The 25717-nt window shown below is 35.5% G+C and overlaps 3 protein-coding genes across 12 annotated transcripts in view; 1 reads left to right on the top strand and 2 right to left on the bottom strand.

Annotated features, from left to right (window-relative positions):
• LOC113494924 overlaps window positions 1-3970 on the top strand; it is an 82325-nt gene extending 78355 nt beyond the window's left edge. For all 9 annotated transcript variants that reach the window (XM_026873446.1, XM_026873451.1, XM_026873454.1 and 6 more), the window contains one exon: window positions 1013-3970. In XM_026873446.1, the coding sequence (XP_026729247.1) occupies window positions 1013-1176 (164 nt within the window). In that variant the 3' untranslated portion in view covers window positions 1177-3970. The remainder of the gene's footprint in view (window positions 1-1012) is intronic.
• A 115-nt stretch (window positions 3971-4085) lies between these two features.
• On the bottom strand, window positions 4086-15791 carry LOC113494926. 2 transcript variants are annotated; one of them, XM_026873458.1, is made up of 5 exons: window positions 15587-15791; window positions 13003-13106; window positions 8300-8371; window positions 7954-8073; window positions 4086-7733 (listed from the first exon to the last, which is right to left on the bottom strand). In XM_026873458.1, exons 1-5 carry the CDS (start codon window positions 15789-15791, stop codon window positions 7290-7292), a joined length of 945 nt encoding a protein of 314 aa, XP_026729259.1. In that variant the 3' UTR covers window positions 4086-7289. The 2 variants fall into 2 exon arrangements, with proteins under 2 accessions (XP_026729259.1, XP_026729260.1); XM_026873459.1 differs by lacking the exon at window positions 15587-15791 and adding an exon at window positions 13320-13914.
• A 5264-nt stretch (window positions 15792-21055) lies between these two features.
• LOC113494994 (protein abrupt-like) lies at window positions 21056-25343 on the bottom strand. The gene is made up of 6 exons (XM_026873547.1): window positions 25166-25343; window positions 24850-25052; window positions 24214-24390; window positions 23559-23897; window positions 23268-23418; window positions 21056-22907 (listed from the first exon to the last, which is right to left on the bottom strand). The coding sequence occupies exons 2-6, from the start codon at window positions 25027-25029 to the stop codon at window positions 22330-22332; spliced, it is 1425 nt and encodes a 474-aa protein (XP_026729348.1). The 5' UTR covers window positions 25030-25052; window positions 25166-25343; the 3' UTR covers window positions 21056-22329.
• Between the last annotated feature and the right edge of the window lie 374 nt (window positions 25344-25717).

The raw sequence follows: 25717 nt of genomic DNA, 5'->3' as shown, positions 1-25717 counted from the left end.
TAGTAGATAAACCTGAAGCACTTTCATAGGTAACAACGGTAATACGTAATTATTTTTATGTAATTAATGTTCCTGTAAAAGTCCTACAGATTCGTAACTAGTAACATTGTTAGCCATTAAATTAAAGTACTATGTCGGAATACATCATATATGCATTTAAAGGATATTAACATATATAGTAAAATAGTATGCTATACAATTTATTATGAATAGGCTAGCTGTGTAACCACAATATAATCTTACAGAGTGAGTGCGGGCGCACTCTCTCTGTTCACGTAGTGCTTCACCCTATCCTCCGTAGCTGTGCACTGGATCTCTGTCAAATTAGATGATGCACTCACGAGCAGAATATGGATGTTATCGTATTTAAGTACATAATCAATAGTGAGTAAAATATGCAACGCCTAACTATTCGATCGGTGCACCTAAATCCTAACGTCACTGTGTGTATCTAGGCTACCGCTTAAGTAAAGTAAGTAGATGTACTAACTAAGTGGACGCGACGCCGCCAAAGCTCAGCAACGCCTACCGCTTGAATGTTCGATGACGCGGTGCGACGCGCGGCGGCCGCGGCGGCGCGCCCCCGCCCCCAACAACACTCATCAAACATTCAACTCTTTGCTCGCGCGCGTGAATTCCCGGCGATCGGTCCCATCCGTCCAAATTCCGTCAGCGCCTTGCGCGCCCTCTGCCGTGAGATCATTTAAGTCTAGTTCACACGTCACTTGTTTTGTTATTAGTTGCATACGGAAATGCCACAGTACTGTAAAATCTAAAAACTAATACATGATTACGTACTATTGATTCGATTACAACCTCGATGTTCTGCTATGTGACGATAATTAGTGCATACCACTACGATAACCTTTAAAATCGATCGATCGCTTTTTACAGTAAGAGTTCAATCAAGTTGCATTGATTTTACCGCACTGTGGCAACCCGCATACTTAAATCAACGGAACAAGTGAAGTGTGACGAGGGCTTAAAGAGTTCGGTGTTTGGTGTGTTGTAGGATCGCCCGTGTGGAAACCGCGTGACATGTCGAGCTCTGCGGGCGGGGGCGGGGGCGGGGGCAGCGCGGCGCCCACCACGCTGCCGCGCTCGACGCGCACGGCGCCGCGCCCGCACCAGCTGTCAGCCAGCCGCAAGTCGCTGGCGCCCGACCACCGCCACTAGCCAGTCGCCGCCTGCGAGCGCCTTACCCCCATACCGATACACCCCGTGTTTAGTGTCCGCCGACCACACAACTGCAATACTCTCATCATTTTGACCGTGTGATTTTTACCCTCTCGTGTTTGTATTATCAATCACATTTCTTCCAAATTTCCCTCGTTTCATTACTATAAGTTTGCTCAAAATGCCCCAAAAATCAATTAAAGCTCAAAGTATTTACCTTGAATGGGTTTGTACAAATCGAACGTACGTTTTCCTAATATTGATTGAGCTCAAAATATTTATTTATGAGTTACATACATGATCCTGTCTGTGTGCCCGTATCAAAATAAGACTGCGTGCAGCTCTTTTGAGAGGGATAGTGCACCTAAATATATTGAAATAGTTTGACAATACCCTTGTGAGTACAAGATATAATTTGTTAAGTCCCAGTTTTGTTTCACCTCTAGAGTGTGAACAGGTAACCGGACTTTGAAAGTTACTTTAGAATGTTTCTTGTTTCTCACACGATCCCCTCAGGTTCCTGTTCCTATAAAGTGCGTAAATTATCAAAAAGTTGATAAATACGTGCCCCCAAAACAGAGTCACCTCCTGTAATAAAATTCCTCGTCGATCCTAATTTATTATTTCAGTATATAAATATCTCTGCTGTACTTGAAAGATGTACTTTATATTAATAGAATATAAGTTTTATTTATAATCGACCTACATGACATGTTAACTTAGGTAGGTCTATTTTATAACTACAAATGAATGACAATATCAATAGAAAGTCGAGAAAATAATTGAGTCACATTACATAATTAGTTTCAGCGGTGTTGTTATTGGACCTGTTTTGTTTTGAAGTATTCTTAAACGAGAATCTCTTGCGTAGACCGTTGTAATAGCGCCTACACACCCAACCGTGATGTCTCCGAGTCCTGAGCGTGGCATGAATAGTGCCGCCAGTGTCCGGAGACAAGTATCCTCGTGATGACTTTCTACTTAGGCTTTATTTGAGACTTATTTAAGCCTGTGAATATCCTATAAATTCGTTTTGTACGGACTGCTCTGTGCCAAATTAGGTACTCTCCACAACTCCCTGTGCTTGAATACTTATCGTGAAGATATTACTGATAAATAAATATATCGTGAGAGTAGTTAGCTGTAATGTATTTGCGTTTCATTTTCGTCACATTGGCAATACTCACTACCCTATAGTTCAAAATGCACACACCCAAATGGAAATATACACTAGGTAGTTTTGATAATAATTTCTCTTCATGATCAAATTCGAAAGTTCTATCATAGGCTAGGTGAATGATATAACATGTATCCACGATTTATTTACTTCTGTTTGAGTGTTTTGAAATTGTATGTATATGATCGTTTATTTGCTGTAAAATATTGTAAATGTGTTGACTGCAGTCGCGGAAAACTGTAAACTGAATCGAATGTAATATTTTGATCCCGTGATATTAAGACAGCTACAACGAATGTAGCGTTTGATAATATATTATTACCGGAATATCTATATCTTATGCAATTAAAACTCTCTGTACCTGTAAAAATGTATGAACCTATCTTCTGAAAGTTAGATAAATGAATGCTGAATGATTCCGAGAAGTAATAATACATTATGTGTGAGTGTTGGTGAAGTGTGCTGGGAGCGCGGGCTCGCGCCACTTCGGGCTCATGTCGGCATATCAGCGCGGCCAAGCATCTCGATCAGCTTATGCGTTTTCTCGTGATCTTGTAAATGTTTATTGTTTTAAGTATATTGCAGTTACCTGGAGTATGTATACACAGTATGTATTACGACGTTAGATTATACCTGTGTAATATGTATATTATTGTGAACACATTATATTTTAAACTTTATATATTGTTTAAGTGTTTGTTTTGTGACTTATTGAAATAAAACAGTTTATTAATATACATATGTTAAAATATTCGAATTTAATAATTACGAACTTATACAATCAATTTATAGATATTATTATACTAAGAAAATTATAATTAATAAAATGAATAAACAAATATGAGTGAAAAATTAAATGAAGGATGAGCTCATTAATTGCGATTGTATTTCATACTTCAATGACATTTGAAAGTAATGTAGGAAAATGAATGAATATTTAGAAAGACTTATTGAAGTAAAATACGAAAGTAACTAATGTTATAATAAGTATTGAACTTTTATAATTTCACGTTGTTATTGTTTGCGGATTAAGTTTGTTGTGTTCATGATTATGTCGGAGTATTATCGAAGTAAATTAATCAAGTGTTGGTACACTTGGTACAGTATCGTGTAGACGTTGTCGAACTGCTTCACAGAGCTCCAGTATGTTATGTGCCACGTTATGCAACACCGAGTATTGTTGTGTATCGTTTCTCCACATTAATTCCCAGAATTAACTCCTACCTAAGAATTCTATTACTTTATTTATTTTCAATTGTTTTTTATTCAAGTATTCATATAATTACCGTAATTCTACATTCCTTCTTATCCTATAACTTCTTTCAGTGTTACCACTCTGTTCTATCGTCTAAATTAAAAGTGCCTTCACATGTTTTTAACACAACGTGCGCGAGTGTATATGGCACTATACAAGGACTCTAGGAAGCATTTCGTCAACGTCAACTTAATGAAAATGTTATTGATTCTAGTATCCTTTAGTGGCTTCCAAAACTAGTCTAATTTACAGATTTATTAAGGTATCTATTTATTGTTTTCCTAAGTATTTGATATGTTAAATTTTGTGACACGTATGGATATTACTTTTTATTGCTTATGAATAAATATAAAATATAAAATAAGTCTATTTACTTATTCACTGACCTCCCCACCCTATTCCTCGTTAGTATAGAACACCCATTGATCTGACATATATAGATATCTGTGTATGTGTGTGTTAAATAAAACGCACAAATGTTATCGGTACAATGTGTTTATTAAATCGTACATCGACGTTCATAAATCAAACATTTCAGTGTTTCCGGATTCAAAACCTTACAATTTGCTAATAAAACAGATTTTCTAAATTGATATGAGTGAAACATTCAAAATATAATTAAGTATGTATTTACAAGGTTAAGAATAATTATAACTAGGTACAATATTTTTCATTAAATATTTTTGTTCAATAATTTTAACTGCCTCAACAAATTTACGTAAAACTTACGCATCAAAATTTTGTTGGCCTAATATTCTTTAACGAAATTAAATAACTCAAGAACAATTCACTCATACCCGACCTCAGCAATAGGTAAAAAACTATGGAGGCCTAAAATCTACAATATTTTAAAAAGATTTAAGTTCATTATACAGTCATTTATTTATTTAAATATTTTTTAGCTATTTGTCTGTTAAATTAACGAGAAAAAGTTCGAGATACCCCTACGTGATAATTTCCTTGAATCTATTTGTGGTAAGTACAGTAAATTGGAAAGATTATGAAACTAAAACAATGCTGGAATAATTACTTTAAGATTTTAATGATGAACTATTACCGAATGATTCACTCTAACGGACAAGGGGTCCAATGACAGATAAATGAAGTATTACTAAGAGGTTCATTACATATTTAACAAATAGAAGTACATGGATTCGAGAAGCATTAGGTACTTAGGTAATACGAGAATAACACACAAAAACTTTGATGGTAGACAAAATTGTGAGATAGTCGTTCGGGAAGCTCTATTTGTGAACACCTATATTATATCGTTATAACTTTATATTACGGTCATTACATCTCTCTACAGTAGAAATTATATTCCTTTCTAGTACTTAAACAAATAACAATAGGACTATCTAAGGAGATGTATAGGTATATCATATACACATGATTTACGTGGCACTGGCTACATTTGTATTTCATTATCATACTTATAATAACCACCGTGGTGTGAGGTGTCTCTTTGATGTCGGCTCACAGCGCTCAACACTTAAGCTTTCACTTAAAGTCGTCACACTCTTGTAAGCCTCGCTATAATATAATTATGTATAAAATTATAATTCATCCTAATATTTTGTTCACTCTAAATAATTTTCAAAATCGGAAGAAATGGTGTACACGGTATTACTCAAATTCATACCTAAATTGAATGAACTATAACTAAATAAATACAATTGGAATAATTTAATCTTAAATATAAACCCTAGGCGCTAAACTCATCCTTCGTTTCTTTCTACTTGTTATAATAACAAACGAAAAATAGATAAACTTTGCAATAAATTAATTTAGTGCACACCACAATTATTTTAAATATATAATAGATATTTATGATAATACATGTAAAGATAATCATTAAATAACTCTTATTAAGTTCATTACAATATCTAACAATTTATGAAATACTCGATTTAAAAGAAGTTTCATTACGCTATTATATTATGGTGTTTCATCAAATTATGCTAGAATAAAATTCATTCATCCTAATTTCATATCATATTAAATACGTAAGGCACTCCATTAATTTTGCTGGTTTTTTTTTTAATCGAAAGAGATCGAAAATACTGACACACATGTTTCCTCTATAAAAATGAAGACCATTGGAAGTTACTATTATCCTTGCACCGCATTGTAACAAGATAATTTATTTGAATATTAAGCTCGAAACAAATTAACTAACATCAGTTTGATTAATCAGATTATAGATTAGTGCAAACATAGCCATAGTTCGAACGATCATATGTTATTGTTTTGTTTTACATCAGGATTTGGATTCGTTGTGGATCAAAAGTATAAACAACGGGAATGTTGATATTTATCTAATTGTAAACGAACTTTGCATCATCAATATGTATGGAAAGCTAGGATAATGGTTTATCTATGACATTGCAGACTTAAACAAAAATACCAAATGTTTAATACATAGGACAAATGTATACATAGCAACCTATATTATAACACATACACGTAAACAATTCTATCACAGACACTAATTATTTATAAAACTCAATTTTCGTAGTTTCTATATCAGAAGCTACTTAGCAACGATTAACGTAATAATTTAAATTAACAACACATATTATGTTAAATTATTAATCCAGGCAGGTACTACTCGGTTACCGATGGGTATTCATAATGTACCTACTTGATGCCATCTTCCGCAGTGATCCTAAATGTCAATTTAAAATCACGACAAACACTTTACTTCAACGTTGTTGGACCCCTAAATATTCAATTAAAAAGCCATTTTATTCATAAGTAATCTCTTTAAAAATTTTATCAAATTTAACTACCTATTTATACCTACATCCATGACTTGCTTCAGTTTAGTTCCTGAAAATTTTGATTGTTTATAATAAGTCCGCGCGGCGTCTTAGAGCCCCTTCAAATATTAAGTATATTTATTTAATTATCCAATTTTTTTTTAATGGAAACTAAAATCCAATTTATTATACTTATGACAAAAGTATGTCTAATTACAGAATATTTAAAGAGAGCTTGAGAAAGATAATATCGAGTTAAGGGAACAGTTATTCGCTTGTGAAAGATTAAGATTTAGCTTTACGTTTTCTGATAATGCTAATTACAAGCTACCAATTTGTCTTTTGTTTTCATTTTAAATTTAAGTTATTGTTGTTAGAATTTTATTATAATTCCAGATTCATAAAGTGTTTCGTTGAGCTTATTGCGCAGCGATCGTGCACGCGACAGGGTCGTGTATATTTGTCTAAACGTTGGTCCCTATAATTGCTATTGTAATTATATGTCGTACATAGCAACGCAGAACGGGGCGAACGACACCGCGCGAGTAGCGGCCGGGCTCTCCGAATAAAGGCACATTGAGTCATGATTCATTTGTTATCCTATATGCAGTACCTAACATTTCCACTTCCTCGTTTCAATAATATTTCTTGTTTTTGAAGATCGGCCTAGAACTAGTTAAAGGGAATAACTAATTAATAATCTAGTTTATATATGAATTAAAAGTCACACCACTATTTTATCCGGTCGATTAAATTTTCGTACACTTTAGTATTTTGACATCATATCATAATAGTTCTATGACATTCAACTCCTCATTTCATTTCTACTCATTTTGGCAACATGGTGGTGGAACTACAATTTTTACTAATTTAACTAGAAGGCAATTTGCCTACGAATTAGAGCTAGAGCGAAGACCACTTAAAAGTTATCTTCGCATTTGATCTCACGAGAGGTCGGCGGCGCGGGAGGCTGGGAGGACCATTGAGGCTCGACGGAGCCGTCCCACTCGGGGAACGAGTCGAACATGAAGTTGTCGGCGGAGGTGTCGTCCACCGCCACCTCGGTCCGGCTGAACGCCTCGGCGAATTTCCCGATCTCTGTGGACCCGAATGCTTGTTGAAAAGCAGGCAACGGTACTAGCGGCGGGCGCTTCTCCTCCGGAGGGGAGCGGCGCGGCTCTGCCGGGAACCGCTCGCGAGCGCCGCGCGTGCCCTCGCTCTGCGTAACGCCCGCCGAAAACTCCGGCGTGTTCCTTTGTCTCGGGCGACCCTCTCCGTTGAACGGCGTCTCCTCATACACAGGATATGGCGTTGATCTTCCGTCTTGTTGGCATGCCTGATTTTGATTATGCAGATGAGCAGCCTGAAATCATGATATAAACAACGTTAGCCCAAATATCACTAAGGGATACACCAATTTGGCATCTGATATATTCTGTTAAAATATAGATACCGTACTGTGCAACTTTTTAGTGTCAAATACTACTCCAATCATCTCCTGACAAAGCTGCATGATTTAAAGTACGACATCGAGTATTATAAATGTTGACATTACAATATTAAAGAGTGTGTTCATTAATAACCTTCATTGGTCGGCATTCAGGAGGATACCGCATATGGTCACGCGAGCACGCATTGCGCGGGGCCCACCCGCCGTTAGCTGCGTTAGCGCCATTCCAACTGCCACCACCCATGACACCCATCTTTCAAAAATACACATTTATATACATTAAACTGAAATCATAAGATCATTGAAGTACACTAATTTAAAGTTTATTTACTAACAGGTGTCCTTAAAAACGTTTTTTTACTAATTGTACATGTATTAGAAAGCCCAATACATCCAACAAGACATCCGTTAAATAACTAAAATCTTTATTCAAAGTAGTGAACTGCCTTAATAATATGAAACACGTTTAACAAGCGTACCTGATAATGTGGCCACATCTGCGGTTCGCAGTACGCGGGACCCCGACCGTTCATTCCACATTCTAGCGGTGGCTGGAAATGCAAATAGCAACTTTAGTGAAATTATCCCGTTAAATATCATTAATTCTGCTATCAAATCTGTTAAGACAGGGATAAAAGCGGGAATTAATAAACGCTTAACTATATTATTTTCGCAATGTTTGCGTTACTAATGAGTTACTTAGGTTGTCAAACGTCGTCTATTGTTAAAAAATGTGTACCAGACTCTACCTAAACCAGAATTAAAATAAGTAAATTCTATAACTAAAGCAGTAATTATTTCAAGAAAGGTAAAAACAGAATGTGGCTTCGCGGCATTGATTACTGAATGGGGGACCGTCTATCGTTCGCGTACTTATCGATTCAGACAGCTCGGCTAACAGACAACAAGAGAACTCGACGTTAAGATCACTTCCGATACTTCTAAACTTTTGTCTCCCTTACACCCCTTCTGTCTGTTCCACGAGAGATGGAAATCATCAGCTATATAACAGTAACTACATATCTACTATAACTATAAAAAAGGAAACGCATGTAAACTATGAAAAACATAATATTTGACTGATTGCTTTCGAGACTCTCTCTATGCATGTTTTAAAATGTTAATTAATATATATTCCCTTTTTTAAATACTTCTTAAATAATAATAAGGAGAGGTACGGTGTTAAAAACATACAAGTTTGTAAGTTCAATCTAAACAGGAGTAAAATCTTAAAGTTTGCGAACTATCAAACTACATATTATATCAATCTAATTAATAATGAGTTAATTGCATCGTCATCATTCAGATCATCGCCATTATTCAAGAATATGGAATAACAAAACTCGTGATACGACAAAGAGCCCAAATAACATTTTGTCGATAGTGTCTGAACTGTGAACATTGATCCGACCCAACGGCGAACACAAAATCCGAGCGCGATGTGTGGGACCTTAGCGCAGTGGCTGGGTAGCCTTCTGCGCATAGTCGCGGGGTCGATTCCCACACGGGACAAATTTCCCCGAACAGCGCCTACGAATATTTTGAAGTTTGAGTGATTGTGCATATATTTTGTGGCAATACGTAGAGCCACAAGCTCCAACACTTTGAATGCGCAAAATGTTGGATTAATATTGAGGACAGACTGTCGCATTACTGCGCAACATTAACGATTAAAGTTCCTTAAAATTCTTGCACGGGAAAAATTAATTATGCTTTGACTTAATTTGTCGAAAATAATGGGAACAATCGAAGTTCGATAAAAACTTCTTGTTTATTATAATTAAAGAAAAACATACCACGAATATATTGGAATGTTTATTCAAAGCCGAATATTGTGTATCTAATAGCTTCTTAGAACTCTCCTTTTCATCGTTTGCTTCTAATAAATCATGCTAAAAAATGTTAGTTTAAATTGAATACACCCTGTATAGGCTACACATAGTCGCGCGCCCCGCTGCACTTGATATTGATATGGATCGCAGTTCTGCGCACCCCACCAGTAAAAACCAGACGGGTTTTAATTAGTGTACTTGTTACACCAATGAAGAAATCTATTGGATATTAATTAACTACATTTAGTGATTAACAATCAAGGAAAATGTAATGTAATATTCTCTGTCTTTATGTACTAAAAACTACGATAAATTACGATTATAATCATAATCCAAAACTTATTATTTTTCTTAAAAAATTAAGGTTTTCGTTTGTTAAAAACCATTTTAATAATTTGACAAAATAATCATTTTGATAATTTACAAACGTTTGGGTTTGCTATTACTTATAATAAATACATTTGATTACGACAGAGGTTCATTCATTTTTAATTTACTTCTAATTTCAAACAAAGTTCATTATTTCCTTTATTTAAAATATTTTTAGAAAAAAAAGTAAAGAACAAAAAAAAGTCAAAAAAATCCTAAAATACTTTCGTAACTCTAATGGAATTTTCGCGGGCGTATTTTTGATAAGATATATAACAGGGTACATATGAAATATGCACATATTTCACACACAACCTGTACACGAGATAATGTTTAGTGTGGCGCGAGGGCGAGAGGGGGCGGGGTGGACGCGCAGCCGATCGATGTCCGTTACTCCCTGTGCAACGTTGCGTTGCACCAACTGAATTCATCATCACACGTCACCAATACACCTTTACAAATCATTACAACCAAACAAAAAAAAACACAAAAAATAAACAATAGAATTCTTCTTCTATCTCTTTATCAAATATTATTTGGATCCTGCATTCATGTAACTTTAAATCAACGAACATACGTCGAGGTAATTGTGCTACGCTGCTACGCCACGGCTACGGTGCTACGCGCTTTCAACTTTAAAGTTTACTTCATTGTTATGAACCTTATTTTATTTTATTAACTTGTTACTATTTTATTCATGTCGTCAAATTATTTATTGAATTTGTAATATATTATTTACGTTTATGTTATGTGTGTAATAAATGTAATTTAAGGAGTAACTATTCATAAGAATTAGTGCAGTTACAATGATATTATTAAAATTTTTATACTGATTGTTTATGCTGATGAATTAAAATATGTTTGTGATATTAGTGGGCCCTTGTATTTATTATTCTTCTATTAAATATATATGTTTACACCAGTATAAGGTGATAAAAATTTCAAACGCTATTTCATTATTTAACCCCATTATGCACTTATGCACACATACGAGACGACTTTTCATTTTATTTTTTAATTACAGAACATGTGCAACTTAACGCTGTTAGTTGAAGAAGCTGTTACAGAAGCAAGTAAACTTGTAACAATCCATGTTAACAAAGAATTAGTCTCTACATAAAGCTGAAATATCCTTAAAACTGTTCATGTGTGGGGAAGTGGAATAGTGACGGGAGATTTGCAGAGGCTAACTAACTATCGAGCGGCAAGCGGCGAGCGCGCGAACCACGTGACTTATCGATCAGCGCGGCGCCCACGACACTCGGAAAAATCAACCGCTGACAGCTTTCATAGGCCACCTCCACCTCTCGCCCCCGCCGACAGCGCCCCCCTCCCCACACGCCCACCCCCCGCACCCCTCGCAGCCAGGCCCCTCCCCGCCCTCATTAGCGCCTTTGTGACGCTCACTTTTCTCGTAATATGACGCCGCCGTAATGATACCACTTATGGCTCGATTATTTGTTAACATTCCTACTAGTTGAATATCTAAATCTAAGTTGACCTTCTCGTTTTATTTGTATCCTTTTTTCATACGTGACTATTTTCAATTAATAAATAACAAAACAAAGTGTTGCTAACTTCAAGTTTCGTTCTCTTCTATCAAACTAATTAGTTTGTAAAACACAAGCACACGCTGTAACTAATTAGTTATTCCTTAATTTAAATACGTTACTTAGTTTAAATTGCTTAGGAGTTTACATTTCATTATTATTTTGTTTTGTCTACAACACACTTTTGTTTTCAATGAGCTGTCATTTCAGTACTTGCACCGCAAACTTTCCCTGACGGAATTGTATAGTGCGTCGGTTGAATTTAAACTCTATCTGCAATGCTTACGATTGATAATACACGTGTGTAGCACAAAAGAGTGAACGTTAGTCGCGAGTGAGGATGTCAACTGTCCTCTGACACTGACCTACATAATTTCAACTAGTCTTTTTGAATACCGATGGCGTATTCTACGTAATTTATAAACAGTGTTTCGTTCTTAAGAAACTTTATTTATAATTCTAAGTTATTTATTGAATTATCGACGTTGTATTTACGTGTATATAACTACGTTTTATTGCTTTTGTTGCTTGCGACCTTAAGATACGTTTACAGATTACAGATAAGTGACTATTTCTTTGATGCAACATATTTGCATTCATACAATTTCCATAGTTCATTGTAAGACAATGTTTACACGCTGCTTCAGTCTGTCTGGATAATAGATATGTATCAGGGGCTTGGCGTTCTTGAGCATGTTGTAAGGATCAGCTAAGGGGAATAGGGCATGTAATTGTTTTCGTTTGTCAGACGACGAAGTCAACTCAATACATTATTTATATTCATCTCTTTGAAATGTAACAACACAATAAACCAATGATCAGTGATAAAAGGTTTATTTTTGTCGTATGCAAATGTTTCTCGTGTAAGATTAAGAGCACAATTCATTGATGTGTTTTTTAGATTCATTCAAAAATATTGACTGTTAGGTGAAGTATATGACGGATCTGATTCTTTAGCTTTTCAGAATTGTAAGCTAGCATTATTTAGGCATAGTAAACTCTTTGTTGTATCAGTCATTGTTATAATCGTTTTAATTAAGGAAACCGGATTTTCTATCACAGTTTTTTTGTTAAAATTCTCGATAACTGCTCCAAAAATCGCAAATAATTCTAATAAATATCTAGGTTACGCTTATTGGCTTTCAAAGGCTATGAGGAATAAGAATTTTTGAAAAAAAAATTCGTAAGCGTTTAGCTTTGACAACGTCCGTCAAGATTTAATGCGATTTATTTACTTTTTAAGGTTTTGCTAAGGGATGCCCGTATAAATCAAATTATAAAATTTATCATTGGCGACAAACGTGCATGTGTCAGCTTACTTTCAAATATTTTCATAAGGAATAGGGATAACCGGAAAAGCTGTACAAAACGTCACATGATTAAGATGATTTTAAAAGCTAAAATACATACAAAATGACAAGGTATACTGACCGTTTGCGGTAGAGGCAAGTGCTGAGCGGGCGTGTGCGCGCGCTGCTCTCGCCGCGCCAGCGAGCGACGCACGCGCGCCTCCTTCGTCGCGTACCCGCCGTAATCTATACACAAACGCATTGTTTTACACTTGTGTATTGTTATAATTACGAACACATCATCATTCGTCAACAGGAATCATCATAGACATGCCTAACCTGCAAGTCAGTGCACTCTATAAAGTCGAATAGGTTCACAATCTGCAATGCTAGTTGTTACAAAACTTAGATAACAGATTTATATAGTAAGTAAATAAAAAGTATAAAAACTTAACATACATCTCATTGCGATCGTGTCAACAGATCTATGCATGGCTAATTCTTAACTGATCACTAAAGATTTTGATCCAAAATAAATCGTGCAAGCTTAGGCAGTTGTAAGATCGTACTAAAGTTGCATTTACCATGTATCGTGGTATTCAGTTTTAAATCGATGATAGGTATTTTATAGGTACACATATGTGCCGATGCGGCAATCGAAGCCGTGGCCGTGAGCATGAGCGTACGATACTTTGCAACTACGTCATTGCGATGTTACTGTTGTAAGCAGAATATGAGACATGTTCGCATGATTTTGACGACCTACATTGCAAACAGAATTATATATTTGCAATTTTCATGTTAATTAGTTAGGTAAGAAGTAAATTTGTTGTAAGAACAATTATTCCTTTCACATAAAATTGGTATTCTTTTTCGATTGTCCACCAATTTATAGGGTTTACATAGGTACTTATTAGTACTGATGTGTAAAACCGCCAGCTCACATACATACAAGAAATACTTCAAATTCAGATCAATGTATCACGTGAAAATCGAGGCTGGCACGCATTAGATAGTTCGACATTCCGACAAGTTGTTTTCATTTTTATTATAATTTATTTGAATAATTATTGGAATTCGAAACTTTATATTTTGAAACATTTTGGAACCAGCTTTTATATCCCCATGAAATATCCATATATACATATGCTTTTGTCCAAATATTTTTTCAGAAATAGCAGTTATAGCATAAATTTAAATCAAAATCGACCTGGCTCATTAAAAGATTATGCTCTTTCTTTCCGACTGTTGTTTTGTGCTAATATCAATCATAACTCAGCTTAAAAGTGGCAAATAGGCGCATTCGTTAAACAGCATTAAAATACAAATTGTTTGTTGTTGGATTAAATTGCGCAAATAACTCCATCTGCATATTCATTAATCGCTGACCTAGCGATGACGTCTTTTAATGCTGGACGCGTACAATTGTTTTCATAAACAAGATATCTTTTTATTGCATCGTCAGCTTAAAGTTGTGGAATGCATTTGCTGATAAAATAAACCGTCGTGAAATGTCGTCAAGTGTGCGAAATTCGTTTCGCGTTTTACGTAGCATTTGTAAAGAGTTGAGAGTGGATAGCGGCACGAGTGTTAGTACCCCGGTCAATATGTAGAGTGGCTGTGCTGTGCAGGCGATCAATCGCGTTGCGGCGCGGGGGGGTGGCGGCGGGGGGCGGGGGCGCGACCACCTGTAGCGCACCCCTCCCGCGCGCCGCACCCCCGCGGCCTCCGACATCGACACGTGACGTAGACACCGAGAAATCCGCCCAAACGTAAACATTAATTCTTACTTCATTCTTCATTGTTCAGAATGTCGCTTCGCGCCACGCGCGCGGATTCCGATCTCTCTCGTATTGGTAAACAAATTCAGGTCGACGCACACTCCGTGTGATCGTTAGGCATGTTGTTGTGCTTACTAACCCGACGTTATGTGTAATATACGTGAAATAGTTCAATACTTGTAATTCAATTACGTTGAAGGAATTAGTAGAAATACATGTTATAGTTGCTACAGTACAGACCGCATGGGCATTCTAATGCTGCTCAGACAAACGTCCTTAAATTTTGTCTATTACATTTATATTAATAATTAAATTAATATCTTTACATTATTTATTATAATAAATTATAAATTCCTACTATTAATACTAGGATTTGATTATGTTTTAACCAGTAACCTATCATTTGCTCCTCTTATCCCATAGACTTATGCGAAACTTCTCTAAAAGTTTTCTCTATTTAACATTAACAGCAACGGACGTAAGAATAAAAAAGGATGGGAAATATGCTACACAAATAGTGATTTTTACTCTTTCTATTTCCAAAATCAATATTTACAAATCATTTAAATCACGAGTAAGACTACAATTTTTTTGATCCTATCATTATAATGCAGTACCTTCAGGAACTTTAAAGTTTGACTGTCGGAAATTCAAACAATTAATTTTGGTTATAGTTTAGTACTGCTGGCTGCGATGGAACTAGGTTTGTTGTATAAGTATAAATGTATTGATTATCATGCAAAATCCTAACACGCCTTTTAAGAAATAATTAGTATCTACTATTACTCATGTTAGTAATCATGTCATGAAAATGTGCCTTTACTTTGAAACATACACACATCATCGCAGACAGAATTACCTCGTTCTTCGGAGTCGGTTAAACTTAGTGCTAGATAGAGCTGATAGAGTAAAGAGTTTCTAAAATAGTTTAACAAGAATACCAACCCATCGGCATGACATGGTCGTGGTGCATATGGTGGCTGGGATAGTCATAGCGGTAGTAGCGCGCGTAGGGGTCGTGCGCGTGCGGCGCGTAGTAGCCGTGCGCGTAGGGCGCGTAGGGCAGCGGCGCATACCCGCCGTAGCCATCCCAGGCGCCCGCGCCGTACTGCGCCGGCCCGCGGTACTCGCCGTAGTTGCAGCAGTCCATAGTGCAGGCCCTACGCGCCCGCCAGCGCACTCGCAGGCCGCCACGTCCGACATCCTCGCCTTGGCGCGAACCGCCACATCACCGAACTCTTGCGCTCTGACAATCCTACCACTATTCCACGAAACTGTCCAGGTTCATGACTTTAAGCCCACTTTCCCAAGAAAATAAATTAAATGTTGTATGAAAATGACCGCCTATTATTTTAAAACTATTAAATAAAGATTCTCTATATTTTTACTAAACTCCAAAAAAATATTTCAGTGTGCGATAAATACGCGATCGAGCGCAGTTTCGCGGCGGGAATCGGACGCGGGTGCGACGTTAGTTAGCGAAAAGAGGTCGTTCGAGTTTGCCGGCGACGACGAGAGATTCCATGGACGAGGGCGGTTGCGGGGCGCGGGCCGCGAGGAGGGGCGACGCCCGCTCGCCGGCGGCTCGGCGCAGCGCGGCGCTCGACGGACGCCGACTGAAGGCGTCGCGGAATCGATACGCCGCCGCCGCCCGCGGCCGCCCGCCGCGTGCCCTCGCCGCCCGCACTACCTGCCTGCGCCCGTATTGCGCGCGAACTTTGTCTTCCCCGACGGAATTTTATATTTAGAACCATGGTGAAACGATTGATCGATACTTTGCACTATTAATTAGTACCTACACACTTTCACTAGATATTCCCGAGGCTCGGTCGCTAGTTATCAAAATATCTGCTCGCTTTATGACTGCTTTTCAGTTACAATATATAAGTTTTACTATTAGTCGTCTTCTTCAATAATTTTCGCTACGGTTATTGACGTCTATAATTTTATTTGAATATAATTCTGCAGTATTCAATGAACGAATTGAGTTGACAAACAAAAAAGTTTTGTTTAGTTAGAACTATTTGGAGTACGAGACTCGCGCCCTGTTGTAGTCAGGTGGTGGATACTTGCAAAGTTTTATCGAATTGCGCGTAGGCGGCAGTGACCCACATCGGCGACAATCATGTGGCGCATCACCCGCGCCTCGCCCTCCGTCTTTCGTCCTTCGGCTGCCACTGCCTGTGCTGATACCAAACTAAACTTTCAAACTCAACAGGAAATCAGACATTAACGCACTTTCATGGTTGACATAAATAAGTACGTTACATATCTACGCACAGATTCGTCCGAGCATCCGGTGAAAACTTTCATAAGTTTGCAAACTTTAAAAAAATAAACGACCTATGTACTGTTTGTCGCGAAACATTATCATTGTCTCAATTAAACATTTAAAAGCCTACCTTTCTTATACGTAGTTGCATGTTTCAATTACTTATACTTATAGTAATACTGCGATCAACTCACTTAACTGGTAGAGCATTTTCATTGGCTCTACATTAGCTAAATTAATTAATTTTGTTCAAAATAGAACTTTTTTAGGGCTGCAATGATAATTTGATATTAGATAAAGTTTTTTTTGGAAACAACACATATTATGCCTTTCGTTAAAGTCGGTTGAAGTTTTAACATTTCAAACTATTGCAACATCCAGTAATTTCTTGAAAAGGAATTGGGAGCGTGGATCAATATCCTATATCAATCTCAAAAGGGCTTATACACCAACTTTTTTCTGTTATACAGATACAGAGTAGTAATAAAACGCAAAGGAATGAGCCTGAATTGAAAAACGAAATAAAAAAAGTCATACTAAGAGACATAGTTAAGTCCTGCGCCCCTCGAGTTAGGAAAAGGCGTGATTGTACGTAGGTCGCTCGTCTGTGATACATCTTTCTAAACTTACGTAGGAACACATAGCATATACGTATCAAGTTACTTACAGGAGTCAGTTCCCTCTGAGGAGGAACACGCGCCGGCGCGAAGATTCAAAATTCACTTTAAGAATTTCACTCAGTTTCAGTATTGATAAAGTTTGTTTTTCCTTCAGTGATTTTTTTTTATATTGTGTTTGTATTTAGGATTGAATCATCAATAGAGTGATTTATCTTTTGCTTAGTAGAGTATACCTATTCAATAAGGCCAGATAGATTTATTATGTTTTATTTACAACGTCTTTACAAATGCATTAAAATTATTTATTCTACATATTATATTAGATTAACTACTTTTTTCCATATTTATAGTCATTATGTTATGATTAATATTAATAGAGGCTCTACATTTAGTCTTCAAGGGCGTTTTTGTTGCTATGTGATTCAGCAAAAAAAAACCACACAAAATATTTCAATCAAACAACAATGTACATCTAAATAGCGCGTTACATAGCAATATCGTCAATAAATGTGTCTCGGTAATTGTGTTGTAATGTATGTTGTGTAGTAGAGAAGCCAGGCGCGGGTTATCATGCAGATTGCGGCGAATCAATAGGGGCGCCTCGGCCACTGACGACGGATGACGATCAATAGCGTCCCAACGGAGCTGTCTCCGCATTAAGGGGCTTCCTCGAACGCCCTTACACCTACCCACAGACTGCCTACACTTGTACATAACTTAGTGTTACAATACGACCAATGTGCTCAGTGCTCACTATTCTATGTGAAACAAAAGGAAATTAACATTTGAGTCAGTTGTGTTATATTATGGGCTTTTACTTTTTAGTTTTTGCGCTCGTTTCTTATGGTTCACTGAATTCTGACTTTTGAGAATGTATATTTGATATCGTAATTTTATGACCTTTTGTTTACAAAATATGCCATTTACGTTAAATGAATAAATAAGGTGTTACGAAAGCTTACTTTCTCCGTAGTGCAGTGGAAGAGGGTTTACCTACATTAATTGATTTGATTACTATAACATAAGGAATGCAAATCTAATTAATTACTAGCTTTATAAAAACTATGATCAAGACAACCTTTTAAATACGTGATCTTTTAAAGGGTTTGTAGGATAACTACGTAAAGAAAACGGTATTTGACGCTCATTTCACTTGCTAGGGGGCGTGACGAGCAAGATCGCACGCACAAAAATTCAATCTCCTACCCCTGACCTGTCTGCATCAGCATGGCTTGCTAAGATTTATATATATCGTGTAAGTCATTCGTGCAGTTTCTCGTGCCGCAATGCGACCTTATATGACCTGTGCATATCCTTTAATTTGATGTATAATCCTTCGGCTTTCTTTCGTAATATTATGAATTCCCTTCGGACTTTAAAATAAGTTTAGAATTGAAATGAAACTACTTTTACGGATTTTATCGCGGTTTAATTTTAGATTTTAGTTCCCGACGTTTTGAAACCAGTCTGCCCGTGACCATGATACCTGCAAAGGTTTCAAAAGGCGTAAAGTAGAGAGTAAATGTACTTTTTTCTGCTGAATGATGTTTTTCATCACTGAATGATCTAAGTAGATAGGTAGTATAAAGCACTGCTAGGTACTGGGTAGGTTGGTTCTTATATACAGCTTTAAATAATGAAGGGTGAGGTATATATAAGCTTATTGAGTATTTTATTTGCGGTTGACGAAAATGGAGTGTCTACAACCTACGCTGAGAGCACGGCGTGGAGATATGTCAGACTTGTAACGTCTCGAGACAACCGCCTCGTCATTGCCTCAACCTGGACTTAATTAAAGGATTTTAAGCCTGTGGTGGTAACTCTCACAGCTCGTTCAAACATTATTTCCGTTTTAAGGAATACCTACGTTTCTCATGCCAACCAGTGTTACGTATGATGTCTCTACAACGAACTGTGTGGACGGTCGCTTTTCGAAACTAAAAGCTTGGGGACTACTGTTGATGAATGTTATAAAAAATTTAACTCTCAAGCAATAAATTATTCTTATTCTTATTCTCGTAGTAAAAAATAGTCGTATTTAACGGACACTCATGATGATAACCGTAAGAAGTATTCAGTTTCTTGTTGATCATAGACTAGATATACCTTCTCTTCTATTTTTAATCGTCGTATAAAATGTAAATGTATAATAAAATGAATTTATGCGTAATTTTACACTTAATTAACATTATCAAACTTTTAAGTACCTATCATTATATTTTACGTTAATTTAAATGGTAAGATGATCTTAAGTCAATAGAATGCTTGATGTCCGATACCTGCTAGATACAAGCATTGTTTACTAAGGAAAGAATGTAGGTATAGCATAGGTACGTAACGACTCATATAGCTAAAGGTACGTAGTAGGTACCAACTAGCAAAATCAATAGAATATTCAGATCGACAGTATTTTCACAGACTTAGGTAGTTTTAAAGCTTCATTGTCGAGGCAATGTAGAGATGAGAAATACTACTAGAAATAAGACAAATGCTTATTCTCTCGCGAGCACAGAAAACACCGTGCACTGGAAAAATCTCTAAATACGGTGCAAACTTCGACAGCTGCCCTTTTCACCCTTTTGACGCTACAGAGCCAACTTGCCAAGCGTATAAACCCAATAATATAAACCCAAAAGATTAATACCTATGACTTATTTATGTTTCTATTAGATACTGAAATACGTAGTATTAAAAAACAAGATCTGTCTTAACACCACGTTAGGCTGTAAATTGATCATAAACGCGAGGTCATAAAAATACGCGAGTGTTGGCATAAAACAAATGAGTGTATTTGACATAAATGAGTTCCTAAATACATTTTTATAGGTATACCTACGCTGTGAGTATCTAAACCTCGGCAATGACACTGCAATTGGTGTTGTGGTGTGTAGTATTCAAGGTTCATCAAATCGAAGGTTGAACCATCTCTTTGTAAAGAAAACTTTCATGAAATGACAAACCCCAATCGAAATATAGAGAACATCATAAACAAAGTTCGTTCTCATTACTTTTCTATTGATTCAATCATGAGGCACACCATGCGAGCTATGCATTCCATTCTAACAAACGTGATGAACTAGCGACCCTTCCTCTTAAGGAATACCCAGATTTTGTTCAGGAATAAGTACGTGCGTCTTCAGTATCCTACTTTTTTTATTTAAATCACGTATTACCAAACCATTACCAACATAAGGGAATTTGCTGTTTAAAAATAAAATAATTTTATGTATGAAGCATACTTTTATTTATAACATATTTAAAATCATGTAAATCTTGTAAAATTCTGAATAAAATATCCAACAATATTATATTACCGCAAATATAAAATAATAGTACCTAAATCTAACTATAAATAAATCTAAAACTAAGAAGATTCGATAGATCTATACTATACCTACTGGTCTATAGGTTTTCATAAAATAATTAACAATTTTCACTAATGGCATTCGCTGGAGTAATTTAAATAAACAATTTGCTCTATAAAATATATGAGATAACAGGATAAGCATTCGTCGAACTACTTCAAAACTTAGATATAAAAATTAAACCTAGTGTAAAATCTAAAAACTCAAATGATAATTATTTTCAACAATAGAATTACAGGTAACTTATACAAATTCCAAGTAACATCCTACTAATTTAATAACTTAATAAAATTATTTTGGCACAATACACCAAAACTAAACAAAATTTCAAATTAATATCATTTTACATGAATATGATTTACCTACGCATAGGTAGCTCAAAACAATATTCGAAAATACTGGAACTTCAAATTCTATTCCTAAATAGAGATATCTATAAATAAAAGTTATTACATTCACATGCTTTCCGTTTTTCAGATATTTTTGAACATTTCCTATAGTTGCGACTTAGCCGGGGCCCATAAGGATATTATATATCTGCAAGTGTTAAGGCGAATAACGCAAGTGTCTTGAATTGAAGAGGCAAATTCACACCACTCGTCGTGTAAGAATCTAAACCCTTAGAAATAAATTGATATTAAGCACCTTTTTGTAAAAGTAAAGCAAATTTATTGAAGTTAATTACTGGTACTTTTAAGAAATCATAATGATTCCTCATTATTGAAAACAAACTCGCAACATTCTTATTCACTTCATACTTGTAAAATAGCATCAAAAAGATTTACTTACTAAGGCCTTTGTAAACTTCTCACCTTACAATTACCAATATGAAAACAATTTTCTTCAATTTATTTTTACTTGGCTTAACTGGTCACATACCAGTTACAGCTAACTAAAAGCAAACCATTTATAATAAAGTACAACCTTAAACATAATACAGCCAATTATATCTAGTATATCACTTAACAGTGAATCAAATTCACGCTGATTGCTGTGTTTACAGCAACACTCAAATTGATGCTATAGGTCAATGCACCTTTTTAGTCTTACACCACGAAACGTGACAACAATTTTAGTAATTACAACACAGTATGAATGTGGAAACAGATGTATTATTCAACATTTCTTCATATCTGCTTTGCATTTCGTAGTTGAGCTGCACTAGGTCTTTTAAATACTGAACTGTATTTATTAGGACTAAAGTAGCCCTTTCTATACAATATTTCACCATTAGTATTACTTTTCGTTTCAATGCAAGCAAAAGCTATCAGTCTCCTTTACCACAAAATTTGACCTAAAATATATATTTCTACAAGGCATTGATTTTCGTTCACAAGGCACATCTTTTCATTAATTGCAATTATCATCAAATGTCTTATTCTAATCAACAAAATACCTAAGGCACATTTTTACAGAATTAAATATACAATTTTAATTTCTTTGACCATGACTTGTCCACATATGCTCTTTAAAAGTTTCACGCATTGTGAATGACCTCGGACATAGGTAGCAACATAATCTATTGGTCAAGTCAGAGTGCATTAGTCTGACATGATATTTTAGAGCTGACTGATTGGAATACTTCATGCCACAATGTGGACAATCACCACATATTGCTGCATGGGTTGCCTGGTGTGATGGTCCATCCTTAGATGTTGATGCACCTCCTCCGAGGGCTGGTACACTTGACATTCCTGCCAGCAGCAGAAGGGCTTGAGATTGCTCTTGGGTATATGTATTGTCGGAATCATTTCCATCCTGCTGTTCTGACAATAACACTTCGGGCTCATATTCTACATCAGATTTTGGTGACATTTTTTCTGGTTTTAAATGAAGTTCTTCAGTGATGATTACTTTGACGGGACTCTTTGATGGGGCGGTAGTAAATGTAACTGTATCTGTGTTAACTTCTTTAGACCGTGATGTGCAGTGGACATCCATCATAACATTTGACACTTTTTTTGCAGTTGAGTTATTGGCACTAGCTTCAGTTTTAGATGGATTGATTCCTGAAATATAATAGAAAGGCTATATTACTAATTTAAACATAAGTATACAATATACTGTAAAATTATATTAGTTATTAACTGCACAAGATGGTCAATCACAGGTTAAGCTACGCTTTATACGGTCGGTCCGTGGATGGGACGACCAATTACCAGATGCAAAATTAAAGGTCCCAGCTCTTTTTTACACATCTCTAACAGTGGTCGTAAAAGGTAGTTAGAAGTCTGGAAGGTCAGATAGGCAGATTGTCCTTGTAAAACACTGATGCTAAGTTACATTCGGTTACAGTTAGACTGGAAGCCAACCCTAGAAAAGATGACTCAGTTATTCACTTACTGATTTTGGAAAGCCAGATTACATACCTGATAGAAGTGACCTGGCAAGCATGCTGTTCTCATAATCTGGTAGGCTATCATCGTTTTCAGAGTTTGTGGTTATTGATAATGGTGAGTTGTTTTCATCTGTTCGTTCAGTTTTTATTGTTATCGGAATGTTGTCACCTTGAGCATTCACCTTAAAATGAAAATCATGATAAGTAAAAAATTACTACTTCATTTATGTGATTTATTACTAAGATTAAATGCATTTCATACGAAGATTGATAAGAACTTGAAGTTATAATTTAAATAAAATGTAAATGCAAATTAACCCACCTGAGATGTAGAACTTTTTCCATTCGCTGTAATCACAACTGGTTCAATTTTGTTATCAGTTTTTTTGTCAATATTATTTTCTGCTGAATATTGTGGATCATGTCTTATTAAAGGTGGAGGGTTATTCCTACTATAAATATCACAAGTTTCTAATAGTCTACTCCTCTTGGGGCACTCCCCAATAGTAACATCATTAGGTTTGTCCGAAGTGCTGCTACGTCTTTTCTTTAAAGCTGGCAATTTTATCTCTTTGTGAGCAGTACCAAATAGTGGCTTTGATGATATGGTTAGTTGTGTATATAATTTATTTGATGTGTTTGGAGATGTGAAATTTTCTTTCTGTAATGTAAAAATAAGAATATTAGAAACCATGTCAACTAGTAAATATCCATTTAGTAAAAGTTTTATATATCTGATGGTTAATAAAGTTCTGGAATGTAATGTTGGCAATTTATAAAAATGCTCGACAACATTTAATCCGAATGTTGCTAGGAGAGTTGATATTGTAAAGCAAAGTGTAGTAGAAAATGAAATCTGATCTGATAAAAAAACCTTTCAATAATTAGTGCTCACAATTTTGTTTTATGAAAAACTAAACTTTGGACATTTTTGTAGTTGACAACTAGCTACATATGTTTGTAATTTTATTTCATACCTGCTGTGTGACACCAGTTAATCCCTTAACTTGTAGAAGTGCAGCTGTATGTAAGAATGAAGACAACTTGCTCTCTTCAATGAACACTTCTCCTTGGTACATATAAGACAGGAGGCTGACGATATCATCAGCCGACACATCTTTCAATATTATAACTGGATGTTGACATGGATTCTCCTGAAGCAGCAAATTATTAAATGTGTTAGTTGATTTATTTTTGGAATATGTGATAAATATAAGTTTTGAATTATGGTTTATATATAAATAAAAAAATTGCATATTCTATTAAAAGTGTAAAACCATAGAGAGATGAAGAACTAAACTTCTATAAATTAATTTATCAATAAATGTAGGTTTGTATTATATTATATTGAAGGTACTCATAAAAGATTTCTAATAACACAAACAATGAAAAATATACTAAAAACCCATTTTCTAAACACAAACTTAATAGATAATTTATAAAACTATAATTGTATAGAAGTCATAATGTTCACATAATAACAATTGCATTTTCATTGAACACTTCTAGTGTAATAGGGTCAAACAAACTAGAAAACTAAAAACATGAGTATGTGTTATAATATATGTTCATGGGTATAAATATGAAGGTTATTAATGTCCTAAGTCATTCACCTTGAACACATTCCTGAAGTACGGGCTGCACGCTGACAATATGACTTTATGGGCCTTGATATTTCTGCCTTCACAGGTGAGCGTAACATCGACCAAATCTTCTGAACACTTCAATGAGTCCAAGGCACTTACAATGTTTGACTGGAAGTTGTTCCAACGTAAACAAAATTGGTCAGCCATCCCTACGGTATCTGTCCAATATTCTGCAAAACAAAATTATTTATGCTGACTTCTAGTTTTGACAAATGACAGTGTAATGAAATGAAACCATTGAAACCATTCTAACGATACCATGAACGAAAATACTTTCACATACCTGTATAACACTGCTCATTACAGTGTCAGACAACATTAGTTTATGTAAAACTTTGCTTCTCAACGAATCAATAAGTGTGTATTTATATAAAATGCATAAAAATGCAATGTATGACCTCCATAAGCTTGACACTGTCTTTTTCTTTCACTTTCTTGCAAGTTGCTACTGTACGGAAAGTGTACAACGATCATAGACTATGTTCTCTATGGAATATTTTAATACTTTTTACATTATTATTTTGAACTAATTCCGACTTAAAATCTCGCTGCACAATACACAGAATAATTTAATTTAAGTTATTGCAGTAGCAGCCACATCGTAAATTTCTTAATCATAATAAAGAATTAATTAAAAATATTCTTAATAATTTAAACGATGAAACCGAGCACTACGAGTCATAAATTCTTAAAACAGAATCATTTGTGTAGATTTTGATAAGAGTTAATTTAAATTATCAATTACTCAGAAAGAATATTATATTATGTTATTTTTGAACCTACCTTAATACTCAATATTTCAATACCAGAGATATATCAATTAATTTCTTTAAAT

The sequence above is a fragment of the Trichoplusia ni genome, chromosome 6, assembly GCF_003590095.1.
Source record: "Trichoplusia ni isolate ovarian cell line Hi5 chromosome 6, tn1, whole genome shotgun sequence".
Taxonomy (NCBI): Eukaryota; Metazoa; Arthropoda; class Insecta; order Lepidoptera; family Noctuidae; genus Trichoplusia; species Trichoplusia ni.
Note: the sequence above shows the minus strand (reverse complement) of the source record. Positions and strands in the feature narration are given on the sequence as shown.

What these genes read in the sequence shown, in the direction of transcription:
- LOC113494926 (XM_026873458.1), bottom strand. Translation starts at nt 15,791, where the DNA reads ATGGACTGCTGCAACTACGGCGAGTACCGCGGGCCGGCGCAGTACGGC. An exon ending in AGATGTGGCCACATTATCAG is followed by an intron (nt 8,074 to 8,299) that starts GTACGCTTGTTA and finishes TATTTTTGAAAG; the next exon opens with ATGGGTGTCATGGGTGGTGG. An exon ending in CTGAATGCCGACCAATGAAG is followed by an intron (nt 7,734 to 7,953) that starts GTTATTAATGAA and finishes TCATGATTTCAG; the next exon opens with GCTGCTCATCTGCATAATCA.
- LOC113494994 (XM_026873547.1), bottom strand. Translation starts at nt 25,029, where the DNA reads ATGGCTGACCAATTTTGTTTACGTTGGAACAACTTCCAGTCAAACATT. An exon ending in ACTTCAGGAATGTGTTCAAG is followed by an intron (nt 24,391 to 24,849) that starts GTGAATGACTTA and finishes TTGCTGCTTCAG; the next exon opens with GAGAATCCATGTCAACATCC. An exon ending in TGCCAGGTCACTTCTATCAG is followed by an intron (nt 22,908 to 23,267) that starts GTATGTAATCTG and finishes ATTATATTTCAG; the next exon opens with GAATCAATCCATCTAAAACT.